This window comes from Bacillus rossius, chromosome 10, assembly GCF_032445375.1.
Source record: "Bacillus rossius redtenbacheri isolate Brsri chromosome 10, Brsri_v3, whole genome shotgun sequence".
Taxonomy (NCBI): Eukaryota; Metazoa; Arthropoda; class Insecta; order Phasmatodea; family Bacillidae; genus Bacillus; species Bacillus rossius.
In genome coordinates this window covers 59,853,514-59,868,957 of record NC_086337.1, presented here as the reverse complement: position 1 = coordinate 59,868,957, position 15,444 = coordinate 59,853,514, and the positions used below count along the sequence as shown (strand labels likewise).

The following is a 15,444-nucleotide window of genomic DNA, read 5'->3' as shown; positions in this document are numbered from 1 at the left end:
TGAAACCTTATAAATATAAATGTATAAAATATAATTTTCTAATATGCTAAGCTTAAGTGGTTTTTACAGATGAATACTTTTTTTTTTGTTGTTGCTAACATCCACAACAACTCAGGGACGGAGCATGCTGTACATTCAAACGTTCAACAATCTGGGACACATTTATTTATAGTTACAGATATACTTGTGGGAACAAAATAGGATCTAACAAGGCTCGTACAATGCTGTTTTAAATAAAACAAACAAATAATATTGAATTTTAATAAGTTCTGGAAAATCCACATACAATAGACATTTTACAAGAAATCTTACAATAATGCATGTAAAAATGTATTACAAATATTATAAGATTTTATGAAAGAATTTATTTATTTTGCTAGGATTGCGTCTTCCAATTGAATATTTATTTTCAACCTTCTTCTCCTAATTGAAATGGTCTTTCAAGAGCTTCCAGACACCTGTCCAGAGGTCAACACGACAGTTGCCTTGCCCTTAAGTTTCAAGGATGCTGGGCTGCTTTTGTCACTGGAAAAAGATTACACAAAACTTATAACCTTCACATTTAGTATAGTTACTCTTATCAAAACACCAAATAGTATTCATAAAAATATATCAATGTTATCTTAGAAAGAAATAAAATAGTTGTGCATTATTTTAGTTTCTTTACGTTGATGCCATTAAGGCCCGGCTCATTAACTACGCAAGGACGCAAGGACGCAAGAACGCAACACGCAACCAACACACGGTCGTTTAAAAGCACGCAAGTTGCAAGACGTTACCAACCCTATAACTTGAAATTGTAAAACATTGTAAAATAAATTTCTACGCCAGTATTTAAAAGAAAATCATATTTTTAATGAAAATAGAATATATTTTCAATAATTTAAATTTAAATTATTATTTTCTTTCACTGTGTGAAAGTTTAACATGTGAAATCATGGTGTATATGGTACAAATAACACCGTGGGTTTTTATAATTACATATAACCTTTGCGTATTTTTAATATTTTATGGAACTCTACTCTTAAAAATTATGGTCGACGGAAACGCAAGCCAAAACGCAAGAAAGTTAGGACAAGAACAATACTTGCGTTTTGTTACTGCGCCTTGCAGATATGTAGTTAATAAACTGGTGCTTAAAATGTGGTTGCTGAACACTTTGCGTCTTGCGGTCTTTGCGTTTTCGAGTGGTTTATAAGCTAGATCTAACAACAGATGCAGAGTTAGTCAGTAAGAAAAATGCATTGTTTATAATTGGGGATTTTAGAAATAAACTATGGTAAATACTACTCAACTACCAATATGTGACATTGATGTAAGTGCACAGGCATTGTGGACATGGATGAAGCTAAGAGGGTTCCTGACTGCATGGCTGAGTGGTTGTGTGTTTGTGTGGTTGCGTGGTCCTCACCCTCGTCGCAGTCCCGAGTTGACGCTCGCCGTGGCCACAGTTGCCATCTGCGGGAGACCCGAGAAGTGCTGGGTCAGGTCCACTGTGGACTCCGAGGGACCGAGGTTCACTGCCGCCAGGACGGTGTCCTCGCCGGCCAGCTCCCTGCACGCAGAACTCACACCCTTGATCCCCTTCACTAGCTCATCGGCACCTTCACTAGCTCCTTGGCAACACCACTAGCTCCTTGGCAACACCACTAGCTCCTCGGCAACACCACTAGCTCCTCGGCACCAACATTAATTAATGAAGAATTTTTGTATTAAATATCTTACGAAAACAACAAGGGGTTTAGGCAGTTTCGTAAACATTCTCAACATGCATAATTGCATTTGTGGTTTTTTGTGATTCTTGGTGTTGTAACAGCTCATTTTGCATCGCCCGAAATAACATACTGCCTTCACCGACATCAGGATTATTTTTCATAAATTCTGAAGGAAGGGAAAAAGGGGGTGGGGTGAATTGTTGTATATCCCCATCCCATGGTCCGCCACTGGACCATTGGAACCTAAAACTTTTATGTAGTAGTGCGAATATAGAAAAGCAGAAATGAACGACTGATTACTACATACATTAAGGAAATAGGTGCTACCTCAAGATGAAAACCTACAGAAAAAACTATGAAACAAAAATTAACACCAAATTTAGAAGGTTTTCAATGATATTTTTTCCCCACAAACATAATATATACAGTTAAGGTAATTGAATCAATTACAGAAAATACATAACACCAAAAACTGAACGTCAGAATTAATGTAGTACCTTTTTACCTGTGCCCAATGTGGAGACTGTGTTGCAACATTTGGGGATAGCAAAGTATAGTACTATTTTATATCTGAATGCGACCGAGCTACCTGTCTGCCCCTGAAGATGGCTGCGGCACAACGGGCCGGAACGCCAGGAAACAGTCAAGGTGTCCCAAAGAACCAAGGAGCTACCAGCAAGGCAGAGGAAGTGCGACTGTGCCCACCTGGTGAAGGCCAGCACCCACTCGGAGACCACGCGCACCGTCAGCGACCCCCTCTGGACAGTGCGGGACCTGCGCAGCTGGTTGAGCTGCTGGTAGACCTTGTAGTGGCTGGTCGGGGCCGCCGCCTCCGCCGCGAGGTTCAGGGTCTTGTAGTTGGGGTTGACGGGCAGCCAGGTGCGCGGGTTGCTGGAGAATCCTGCGGACCCACCAGCTGGCTGAGTACCTGGCGTCACTGCCGCGCGACGGGCAAACATTGTCATCACGCACCTACCAAACATCAGGCAACCACCACAGGTTTCAGAGAAATACTTTGATTTTATACAATTTCTTGGACTTTCGCCATTGAAGTATTGTACTGTTTGTCATGGAAAAAATTTCAAGAATGCAAATTATATATATATATATTTATAAAATATGCTATCACTTCAGAAAGTAAAATTTACCGTCATTAGCTATAAAAAAATCTTGCGAATCCTGGATTCTTACGAGTCTCCCTCTTGTCTTATTAGTAAGTGCCGAATGTCAATGATGGCAGTATTTTCTGTATCGGCTTGGATTTTGGGTTTCAGCCACACCAATTTCCAAAGAAATTATCTCTGATATCTCGGTAAACAGGGCAGTCACCATATTCAGGGTAGAAGTTGCCTACTGAAGCTCTCCAGTTCCTATGCGTTTGTATATACTTGCCTGGGTTGGTTACCATCCTGATTGGCTGGATCCATTGGCCAAAAAGGCTTGCCCTGACTGACCAATCCACTCAGCCTATCAGTAGGACAGTGACCATTGACAAAAATTTCAACACTGAAGATTTAATTTACTAACATACCTGGGGAAATAGTTTGCGAAGATTACATATGTGATGTTTAATTAATTAAATTAAATTAAATGCGGTATAATATATCACAGAAGGTTAGTTAGACAATATTGTTGTTTAGAGGGGAAAACAAATACAGGAAAATACTTTTAGGGCTTAAAAATAAAACCCCAATCAATTTCTTTGAATGTTTTAAATATAACTAACAAATCACATTGACACGTATGTAAGACTAGCGGGCAATAGGTGCGCGCGAGGTAGGCCGGCGGGCCAGCCGCTCACCGGCGCTGGTGGAGTTGTCCCACTGGAAGGGCGTGCGCTCCGGGTCGCGGCTGAACGAGCTGTAGTTCTGCGGCCCGGCGTTAAGCCCCTGCGGGTCCACGGTCTGGTTCCAGGTCAGGAAGGTGTTGGTCATGGCCAGCTCCTCGCCCATGTACGAGATGGCGGTGCCCGGCAGCAGAGTCAGCAGAGTGTTGATGCCGTCGGCCAGGTCCGAGCCGAACCGCGAGGCCACGCGCGGCTGGTCGTGGTTCCCGAACTGCCCGCCGCGTGCGTGCATCGGTGCATCAGTGCATCAGTGCATCGGTGCATCAGTGCACTAGTGCACCGTGGCCCTGGATGGGAAGCCTTCATGTCACGGACGAGAGAGCCACGCCCGAAGTTACCCGAAGTTCATGCTCGCTTTTTTGTTTACATGACTTCACAGTATCTTTAATGTAGCTATCCTAACCAAATCAACCGTCCACAATGTTTTAAAGTATTTATAATGCAGCTAACCTAACCTAATTGACCATTAGTTATCATGAGTTGCAATGAACAAAAAAAAAACCGAAGATGCACGATTGGCCGTTTGGCTCTCTCGTCTGTGAAAAGAAGGCTTACCTGCCATGTCTGCCGTGTGCCAGTGACCCTGAACGACACTCCACATGGTGTACAATCGTACACGTGCTTTCCATCGAGACTTGGAACTGCCAAGAGTTTTTGCTGTGTAAACAGATCAGCTTTCGGTATACGGCACTTGGTCGGAAGGAAATTGGAAGGAAGAAGTGAACGAAAATATCGGACACAGATGGCGGACCGTAGAGTAGAAACATGAAACCATAAATGTAGTCACTTTTGTAAAAAAAAAATAAGGGTACATACCAAAAGTATTGAAGTGCCAAATGAAACTTTATGTTAGTGAAACTACCCTGAAAAATATTTAAAATTATTGCGTATTGAAGTTTTAGTTCGTGTCTTGTTACCAACAATGCTGTTTTGTGAGTACACCTGGATTTTCAAAGCAGGCCTAATCCTGCATTTAAAAAATATCCTTCTTTTATCCTACTTTGTGTCACGAGACAATTTTATTTATTTATTTTTCGACTCTGGAATTAATTTGCATGTTTTAGTTATTATTTCACACTTGTTTGTCAACTTTTTGCATGAAAAACTGTGCTTTCATAATTTTCGCTTAAGGCCCTGTCACAATGTCAATATTTGTCTTCAATATATTTGACAATAGATTTGGAGGGGAAGTATTGGACGAAAAATTGCTTCCAATTTTCTCCATCAAATATGTTTGGACATATAACCTAAAATATGTTTTCAATCATCTCACACAATCAAAGTTTATTTTTGGTCTGAGCTATCTCAAACTTTTCAGAATCTTCTTAATTTTATAATTAAATAATGCATCGCAATGCGGGAAGGATTTTTTTTAACTTCTTATTATATTCGTGCATGGTTTTTTTTTTTAACATGAATACATTAAGTCACAATAATATTCGTGATATAATGAAATAAATTTTCCGTTATTTTTTAAAGCAAAAAAAAAATTACTTTTACACAGAAAATATTTTTGCACACGACATTAATATTAACATTATTTCAGTTATTTAAGTTTTTAACCTCTTTAATCGGTCATGTGCAATTCGTCATTTTAAAGAATCATTGAGGCGCAAAAGAATGACATTTCCGGTTTCATTAGGCACGATTTTGATTGGCTGATCGCATCCAACATCTAACTTATTTTAGAACTCGTCTGATATGCAAAACATTTGAAGGAAACTAAAGTCATCTAACTTGTCTGTGCTAGTGACGTTGGAGGTGACGTCATAACCCTCCAACTTTATTGGATGAAACATATTGGAAGGTGTTGGAAGCGAACATTTGACAGCGTGACAGGCCTTTAACAAATATTATTATATACATTTTTTTTTCGTCGACCATTGTGATATGTTTGAGTAGTGTGTCGTATGTACTTAATTGGAACAACAGAATGAAGCCAACTTTGCTTACACATCTTGCACACACCATGCGCACCAAAGCATCGTGGCTGTTCCGAAACCACCTGCAGCGCATCAAGTGCACAAACTTTACTTTTTATTCTTTTAAGCCACCCTGTCTACAACAGCACACGAAATGCATAATAACTGTCCCGAAACTACCAGAATGGCATAAAATGCACTGACTTTGAGATAAATGGTAGGAAATAAATAAAAATTAGCCTAACCTAAACTAACCTGGGTTGGGTTCGATTCGGTCAGATATTACCATTTTGTTAAATAGACTTATAGTTAGGTTTTAAAAAGAGGAAATTTTTTAAAATTTGTTTGCTAAATTTAATACTTTTTGTAAATTTACCACGCTCGGTATTATCTTAGACAAGTCTACGTTAAATATTCGTGTCCGAGATTCGTATGATAAATGAGGACACACGAAGCACTCACCACCCAGTTGCTCCACCTGCCTTTGGGCACGTTGTCCAGCCACTCGAAGATGACGTCAGAGAAGTTCTGCGCCGTGGACGAGCGCGACAGGTGCATTATGGGGAGGAAGTTGAAGGTGAAGTGGGCCCCGGGTTTCTCGTCAGTGCCGTAGTAGCCCATCATCTGCGAGATGTTGGCGTACGCCTCGGTCATCATCAACCTGAAGCCATGGCGCACCATTTCCTTCAACTGGACATTTTTGGAAATCCTGGTATAATTAACTTTATATTGACTCAGTGACGTGTGCATGCATCGATGAAGCGGAACTGTCAAATCGACTCAAATACAAGTATGTTGATTATTAACCAACCCTTACTGTAATGTTCATAAAATAAACATAAGTCAGGGAACAGCCATTGTTAACGTAGCACTTTCAAGCACTCCTGGGCACAAACCGTGTGCGAAGCTTCAGAAAAAAAACCACACAATTTGAAAACTGCTCGCGTTATATCAGCGTGGTGTCTGTTTGCAAAAAGCGTTTTAATAATATGCTGAGGGCAGATGAGAAGTAATGTTTCCACATTAAATTTTAAACTGTATCTTAGAAGAGAAATAACTGTCAGGCGTGAAACTGCCACTAAGAACTCGAGAGACTACCACCCTGACCAGGCGGGCCCGCTGAAGTAAGTGCCAGGCTCCAGGCCAGGGGAGGAGGTGCAGACGGCGGGCGGCTGGGGCAGCACCTGGTGTGGTTGTCCGCGGCCCGGAACTCGTCCAGCACCCGCCGGAACTGGTGCACCATGTCGTAGGTCTCGGGCAGGTTCTGCGTGAACACGTGCTCCGTGTAGTCGTAGTCCGTGGGCTGCAGGCCGGGCGTGTGCGTCAGCGGCTCGTCCAGGAAGCGCGTGTCCTCGAACAGGTGCGGGATGGAGTCCACGCGGAAGCCATCCACCCCCAGGCGCAGCCAGTAGCGCAGCACGTCCTGCCAACACCACCGAGACTGGTGTTGGTCCTGCGACCACCCGGGTCTCAGCCCTCAGGGGAGCTACCATTATGTGGTCAAGAATAGAGAGAGACAATTTCTATGAAGGAAGGTTGCCTTCTAAGGTCTACTATAAAGGAATGATGGACGAGCGATTGACTACTATTGACGGAACTATGACATAGGGAAAACATGCAATAAAGTAAATCAAGAAATGAAAGAGATATTTAAGTGCAATTTCTATGACGAAAGATTGTTTTCTCAGATCTTACATTTATGGAATGTTAGAGGAAATAAAATCTCTTTGGGAAAATATACAATAAATTAAATCAAGAAAAAAGAGGCATTTTGGTGTAAATTGTATGATGAAAGATTTCCTGTGGATTTCTGCTACTGAGGATTTATAGGAATAAATGGAAAGACAGTGATAAAAGAAAAATAAATTATATATAAGACATAGATACATTTGAGTTCATAATGCCTGCTGATGTACAACTCAAATATTGATCGGAAGAAAAAAAACTTTGAGAAAAGATAAAAGAAATATAAGTAAATAAAAGGAAGAGAAAATTTAATGGATATTGTATGACAAACGATTACATGCTGCTCTCTAGAACTGAGGGAATTGTGGGAGTAAAAAGTACGAAGAACATTCCAAAAGTCAAACGACACAAAAAAGAAAGTGGCTTAGGTAAAAGAGACATGGAGATCTGTCATAAATTAATCAACCATGTTTGATTTGAATGTCACTAGCTAATTCTTTAGCGGGTTTCTAGAATAATGCCATAACTGATAATTAAAAACATATCTCTGATGTAAAAGTCCAAACGATTACGGTTTAAGACCAAAACAACTTTCAAAGGTTATTGGATTTTGGAATGCCTAGGAATAACTGAATCTGCAAGAGACTTGTTGGAAGATATTTCAACCCTGTAAATTCGAGCTAACCCCATGAGAAAAGATTATAACAAAAATAGAAAGGAGAGGTCTATGTAATAATTGGATATATATACAAACATATATGTGTATGTATGTGTGTATGTGTATGTGTGTGATTGTATGCATGGGAAACATGTTAGAAGATGGAAAATGTTAAGTAGATTTTCTTAGGCAATCAAGTGTTGGTATCCATCATTAAGTGTCACTCATCGAAGGTCCATCTTGTCGAAAGTAGAAATCTCATGGAACGGCACTGCTAATTTAATGAAATTTGATTCTACGATCATCTGGGTTTCTGTTTCCCCGTGTTTATTTTTTTGCCTTTTTTGGTTTCGGGATAATCTCGATGGCGTAGTTTATGACCCCTTAACTCTTATACCAGTTATCCAATAGTCTGCATGACATTTTAAGGTAAAAGTACGAAAAAGGTTTCAATATAGGAGAGGAAAATAATTGAAATAACTGGATTCTTTCCAGATGTTTTAGTGAGCTCTCACACCAGGTGTAACAGGATTGTTTTCGGGGAGTACACAACGGAACAGTGATCTTGGCTATGTAGGCCTATCCTTTCTGCGGCTAGATTATTCTACCACAAACATCGTTACATTGGTTGAATGTGGACGATGATTCATGCAATTCAAAAACAAACATATGCCTTTTTATGAGAATGTATTAGAAATAGTTAATCCATTAGCTGTGATATTACAGGGGATAAACTGTGGTAAGTTAAATAATAGCATTTTGAAGATACATTGGGTATTACATGACATAGGCAATTTAGTGTTGAAAATTCTCCTACAGAATATAATCACATATCTACGGAGAGGTAATTAGCACGTATTAGGATTCTAAATTGTAGGTACTAAACGAGGTTCATCCATCAGGGAAGACGTTTTAGCAAGAAGTGAATTATATTTTATCGTGAACTAAATCATAAACAGAATGAAGTTGGCTGTTAAAGGCGGTAACTGCGTTGAGAGCAAACCTTCATGTCCTCCACGAGGTGTTTGTTCCTGTAGTTGAGGTCTGGCTGTTGCACCGTGAACACGTGGTAGTAGTACTGCTGTCTCTCCTCGTTCCACGCCCAGGCGGAGCCCTTGAACGCGCTCACCTGTAAGGGAACATGCATTTCATTGTATTCAGTTATTCTCATAGACTAGGCACACGTGTACAGGGAGAAAACAACAGAAACACGAACATATCGTGGGGTTGCTGAACAATCTAAGATTAAGTAAGTAATTTGTTTTTTTTTAAATTATGATACCGTTTAAGTGTTTGAAAGAGTTAAGCATAGGTGTTTTAGATGATGACGAATTGTGACTTAATGCATTGTTGACAAAGGAATAATTATTGGAAAGGCGGTTTTTATAATTAAAAAAAAATTATAAGAAATGCTTTTTTCTTCTTGTTATTAAAAACAAAATAGTAGTACCAAAATCTGTTAGATACTGGCGTCTTCCAATAACCACACAATATAAAAATAAACAAATTTTATTTTACTAAAACAAATTATATAAATAATTCTTTTACTAAACAAATAATGAACAAGATTTAGAGTGACAATGAGGCATAAATAATAATGGGAACAGGAGCAAATCAAATATAAGTATGATTAGAAAACATATGTTCCAATGCAGCTCTTTATCAAATTCCACTAAACTGCAAAATGTTTGCGACATCCTGTGTTCTCACTTAAGACCCAAGGGACGACACATTCCAGGATACCCATAGTTTACTGTATAAAATCAGCAATAGCAGGGAAGAGCATATTGCAATTTCTGCCTCCTCCCCTGAATATCAACACCTGCGCAGTCGCCCATGCTTTTTACCCCAGTACAGACAATACAGTGTAGTCGTTGACCTTACCTGGACCGAATAATTAAGAAAACTAAACCACAAGACATGTGTGTAATGGGCGTCAATTTAATTCCCGAACTCGCAGAGCGAGGAGCGTACCAGGGGTCTGTGAAAAGACGCGAACGTCGCACGGGAGAGCGGCGACCGGTGAAGACTTGGCATCCGACCATGTGGTCGGGAGTAGGGGAAGCTTCCCAATGAAGGGAGGGTATCTTCCGAAACGATCTACTGGCAAGCAGTCAGTTGGACTAATGCCAGAAGTAGGCACTGGTTGTCCGCTGACTGCACGATGACGTCTCCGTGCCGAAGAGGTCGTCAAGCTCGCAGCCAGGACAGTTAGCTCTCTGGTGGGGTCTGGGTCGGGTCCCAGCTGCAGGAGACGAGATGTCGGATCTGGCTCCGGGAACGAAGCTCGGGCATCGCCGGCGGGCTTTCCTAGTCGCACCGACCGCGTGATCCAGCGCGATCAGCAACTCGCCTGGCGAGTTAGCCGTGCGGCGAGTGGTACTCGCTCGCCGAGTTCCACTACGAGAGATGGACGAGTCGGAGGCGCTTCGCAGGGCTGGAGGCCGTGCCATCCGCAGAGAACACTCGCCGGGCGAGTATGAGCGAGTATGTCAAGGTCCCGGGGTCACCCAGCTGCATGGCGGTCTGCACTGCTGGGGTCGAGGAGGGTCCATGGAGCGGGCGAGTCTCCAGACGAGTGTGAGACCTGGGAACACTCGCCGGGGCCGTGGTCAGTGAGGTTGTGCTCAGTACACCACACATTTTAAAATCCAAGTCCATTGAAGTTTATAATAGATCTGAAGCGAGTAATCTGGTTAGTGGGAAAGACGTGTGAACGTAAAAATTTTGAATAGCGCATGGAGATTATAGTCCCAATGATGTGTCGGAACTATAAGATACAAAGGCTTGAAGAATTTACTTAGAAACTGATAGTGGCCGGTCATTCTTACTATTTAAGCTAAGTTATCTTTGAGGACTTCAGAACCCAGGTTATTTTTGTATTAAAGGATTGTCTTGTTAAATATAATTTTTTCAACTACGTAATTCATGTGTTTTTTTTAACTTATGTTTAATTGTTATTTTGATATTCCTTTTTTTCATGACATCGAATATAAAGGCCTTAGAAGCAGATGCCGAATCAGACAATACGAGAAGTCGATTAAAATCATATTTTGTACTTATATAATGAATAATAATATACTTGAAAGAATGGCGATTAGTGTCACTTGTACTACACCCTCTGATTATTTAAGTCGTCATCTCTGTGGCAACTTTGTGTTCAAAGCTACCATTTTATCACTTCCTGAACACAATTTTATTATTCTAGGTATAGGCCACCCACCATTTCGGAAAAAAATTACTTATATATCAGAGATTTCGTTTAAAATTGTTAATTTCAGAGCTACGTTGTTTTGTTTATAAAAGAATAATTGGTGTCAGATTTTTGTGTAATATTCCTCTATAACATTAATAACACTTTTATTATGCATAAACTGTGGCCAGTTCATGGCCTGAATCGGGAAAAAAGACGTTGTTGTTAAATTTACCTTTTTAAAATGATTATTGAATTTTATATTTTAGTAATTTTTGTAGTATACATTTATATAGTTTTTATGTTTAGTGTATTTGTAGGTTTAAAGAATTTTTTTGTAATTTATATCGCAACTATAAATGTTGGCTTATAATGTTTTCTTTTTATCACTTATTAGTTAATTTTCTATGGATCCATTTTGGTATAAACAAAATTATTTAAAAATCCTGGCACCAGGTAAATGGCAATTTTTTTATAATATTCTAACAATGTGTTCAGGATTAATGGATATTATTTTTATAATATTTTATCAGTATATAATCTTATTAGGGAATGCCATTTGTCAAGTATCCTATTCAGAGCTTGATGGTTTTGAGTAAGAGGATTTTTATTTTTACGATCGTGTTTATAAAATAAAAAGTATATGGAAATTGTTAAGCGATGGTTTTGTTTGTACATTCGGCCAAATCCGAATGCATAGCTTTTGTTAGATACTTTCAGCTCTGCTTTTTGACCCGACCCCTGTCGGAAATGTTTTCTTTAAAAGGGTGTTGTATAAAATTGGTAAAATAATTAAGGATGTTTGTGACGCTTCGCGCGGGATGTGCGGATCGTGTGTTCGTCCTCCAAGAAGGAGGCGAGCACAACATGTTGAGTGCTCATTGTAATCCTCCTAGCGGCACCGACCCAGTTGTTGGGGGGAGTCCTCTTGCCAGTGGCGTTGTCGATCTTGCCGTCGTGCCAGACATAGTAGTCGGTGTACGGGTCGATCTTCTTCACGGACTTCTTGAACCAGATGTGCTGGTCGCTGGAGTAGTCGGGCACGAAGTCCAGGATCAGCTTCAGACCTGCGCACGGACCACTCGCTGGGACACGACTTCCCAGAGAGTACACCGAGTCTCAACCAGCCTTCTTGCTGAAACTGATAGTGGCTCACGCCTCGGAGATGATGCGGGGACTGTCGCTAGGAGCTCATACCATCGTAGTTGTGGGGGAAGCGAGGGCGTTTTAACTCTTTTCCATCTTATATACGATAATTATGTTTGTAGTACCATAATTATGGTTCACTGGAGGGCATTTCGCTAATTTAATGACCTCTGGATATACTACACAGTCCCTGTAGACGCGGGTAAAAGTCAATTGTTTCTTGTCTATACGTCAAACTATCAACAGGGTTTCCATCATGATTCGATACTTCTTTGATTGCTTGTAATTTACCTCGTGTCCTCCAGATAAACTGTGAGCGAATTGCAGCTGCAAACCAAAGTTGTAAAATATTTGAATTTAAGCTTGTCATGGAATTAGCTTACGAAATTTACCTCTCTTTTAAATATTGCACATACATATTTAAACATTTTATGGGGTTTGACATTGGTATAAAGATTTAACTAATAATAATCAACTTTAAACTGCTTTGCAGGTGCATGTTTTGAAGTTAAGAATCGTTCACGAATCTTTATTTTCTTTTAATAAGAACAACCTAAGTTATAACAAGAAACCTGGTCACTTATTCCATTAGTGCATAACCTTCCAATTGTCTGAATACAAGAGTTTTTTCTGGTGTGTTGTAGACGAGTACAGGAATGCGCTGTATATATGATAAACTTAAGATGTCGTAATTCTGTTTGTTGTTTTGGTTATCAGGAGCAAGAAGGCAGTGATTTTTTAAGCCATCTGGCAATGGGCGAGGCCTGCTGCAAATACTGTTCTTCGTGACCCTACAAAATGACTGTCGTTGTATTCTACTATCATGGATGAAAGCACTGTGAAATACTTTAAAAAAAAAGGTTAAGTAATTTAAATAATATTTAATTTTAAAATTTCATATAACTTACACAATCATGTTTAAAGAATTTGTTCAACATCGCCTTAAATTAATATTTTTAATGAATAAGTTTTTCTTAATTTTTTTTTGTTTTTGATCTACATTGTTGCAACGAAAGTTTCGAGAAAATTATTTGTCACAATGACAACGAAAAGTTTTTGAATATTTCAGGAATCAAACATAAATTTATTAACATATATATTCACATTTATCATTAATTTATCCTAATTTTTTTACAACTTATCTGCAGCTTATCAATTAATCTAAGTGTCATCGTAACATTTTGATTTTAAAAATGATCTGAACATAACTAATCCTCAGCAAGTGCACTAACCGAGTTCCTTGGATTTCTTTTGCAGAGCCTTGAAGTCGTCCAGGTTCCCGAAAATGGGATCGATCAAAGTCTGGTTCGAGATGTCGTAGCCGAAGTCCTTCATGGGCGACGCGTAGATGGGCGACAGCCACAGCGCTCCGCATCCAGCATCCTTTATGTGCTCCAGCCTCGAAGTGATGCCTGCAACACATCACTTGTGGCGACTGGGCTAGCGAAACTACTTGTATTTTGGAACTGAACTGGTTGAGAATCAATAAGTCACTACAAGTTGCTGTTGTAATGTTAGTATCTTTCTTTCGTAGCTCTGCTATATTTAACATACATTAATAAAATTTAAACATTTGGTACACAATATCACAATAATTTTTGGGAATGAGTATCGCCTGTATAATATTATTTTTGAATCACTTCGTAATGCAATTTGCCTTGTGTATCAATTGAATTGATGGTCAGCTGCATAAGAAAAGTTCTTGGTAGTATTTTGATGATACGCCTGAAGCCATATTTCGCAACCGAGTCAGTATAGATTTTGTTGTTACTTTACATCACAGTAGACACTCCGGAAATTATGAATTTTTCATGACCACGATGCAAATAACATTATAAAAAGATTCAACTACGAGTACATATATGACTCGCAATAACTACCAGATCTGGTGACAAAATAGGCAACAAATAACCACATGAGAACTGAGTAACCCCAAATGGTGCACAGCGAGAGAGGGAGGTACCCAATCTGGCCGTCCTGCTTGGGGATTGGCGGGCTTCTCGGGACATCGCCAGCCCACTCATGGGATGGTTCAACGCCATTGGCTGAATTCTCTGTACTGTTTTCGTGCAATGTTTCCAACTATCGTTGACAGGCGTACTACACCGATGAAATAAATATTACTAATTTTTTTTTGTGTTGGACCGGACCTTTGCTGCAAATAAAAATATTCAGCTCAGTTCACTAGCTATACCTGCAGCAGAATATTATTAAAACTGGGACTTATTAAATTCAAACGTGGTGCAGTGTTTCTAAAAGTGTTTGCAACTGAATGGCGATTATGTGAAAATGTGGAGATATGTAATAAACTAAAACTGTCAATAAAAAAGTTTTTCTCACGAGTTTTTTTTGCTTACCAAAACAGCGCTTACTTTGAAAATAGCCCTCGTAGTTTTCATGGATTTAACTCGAAAATTACTTGACTGATTAAAATATTATTATATTTTTTAAAGATTATTCCAGATGGACATACAAAAAGTTTTATTTATTTTTTAAATGCCTCCACAAATTATTTATATTCACAAATAAAATCATTTTCGATACAACATTGGTAAAATACTTTTAAATCGATTTTAAATAGATGGCCAGACACGAAAAAGACGCCAGACTGCAGAAGAGAGCGAGTGCCTTTGAGGTCGCCGATGCCGTCGCCGTCCGAGTCCTTGTAGGAGCGCGGGTAGATCTGGTAGACGGTGATGTTCTGCCACCAGTCCAGCGGCGCCTCGGCCAGGCTCGGGTCGGCCACGGAGACGCCCGAACAGCGGGCCAGCAGCGCGAGCAGCAGCAGACTCAACATGGCGCTCGAGAGTGGCCTGGCGTGCCCGGGGCGGCGCCTATAAGCGCGCCCTTATCTGATAAGGCACTTCACCGCCTGGCCTCTCATTGTTGCTTATACTACAACACCTTATTTTAAATAAATTATTAGTAAACCAATATTTTATTGTTTATAACAGTTTTTTTTATCTAAACAAGGCCTAATTTAATGGTTTTTATGTACTTAAAGGCAATTTTTCATGTCAGCCCTAGCATGTACTGAAATAATGAAATGTTTTATTCAGTTTTGGATTAACCTATCGTATATAGCAGTCATCTTAAAACGCTTTACTTTTAGCATATCATTCATGCTTAGTTTGTGTCTTTTTAACTCATGTGTTCACTTAAAAATGCCTAAACGATCTTTGAAAAAAAAAACGCTTATAATAAATATATCTTCACGAAGCCGCAACTCGTCTCAAGAACACCTTGAAGAACATCGTCATCAAACTGGTCAGGTTTCT

At 39.7% G+C, this 15,444-nt stretch overlaps 1 protein-coding gene across 1 annotated transcript; it reads right to left on the bottom strand.

The window, feature by feature from the left end:
• Positions 1-247: 247 nt before the first annotated feature.
• Positions 248-14,994, bottom strand: LOC134536289 (maltase A1-like). The gene is made up of 10 exons (XM_063376040.1): positions 14,795-14,994; positions 13,399-13,578; positions 11,927-12,087; positions 8,831-8,956; positions 6,668-6,906; positions 5,946-6,144; positions 3,517-3,772; positions 2,421-2,616; positions 1,412-1,555; positions 248-525 (listed from the first exon to the last, which is right to left on the bottom strand). Exons 1-10 carry the CDS (start codon positions 14,961-14,963, stop codon positions 441-443), a joined length of 1,755 nt encoding a protein of 584 aa, XP_063232110.1. The 5' UTR covers positions 14,964-14,994; the 3' UTR covers positions 248-440.
• Between the last annotated feature and the right edge of the window lie 450 nt (positions 14,995-15,444).

What these genes read in the sequence shown, in the direction of transcription:
- LOC134536289 (XM_063376040.1), bottom strand. Translation starts at nt 14,963, where the DNA reads ATGTTGAGTCTGCTGCTGCTCGCGCTGCTGGCCCGCTGTTCGGGCGTC. An exon ending in CGGCATCGGCGACCTCAAAG is followed by an intron (nt 13,579 to 14,794) that starts GCACTCGCTCTC and finishes GATGTGTTGCAG; the next exon opens with GCATCACTTCGAGGCTGGAG. An exon ending in GCCGCGGACAACCACACCAG is followed by an intron (nt 6,145 to 6,667) that starts GTGCTGCCCCAG and finishes CCATGGCTTCAG; the next exon opens with GTTGATGATGACCGAGGCGT.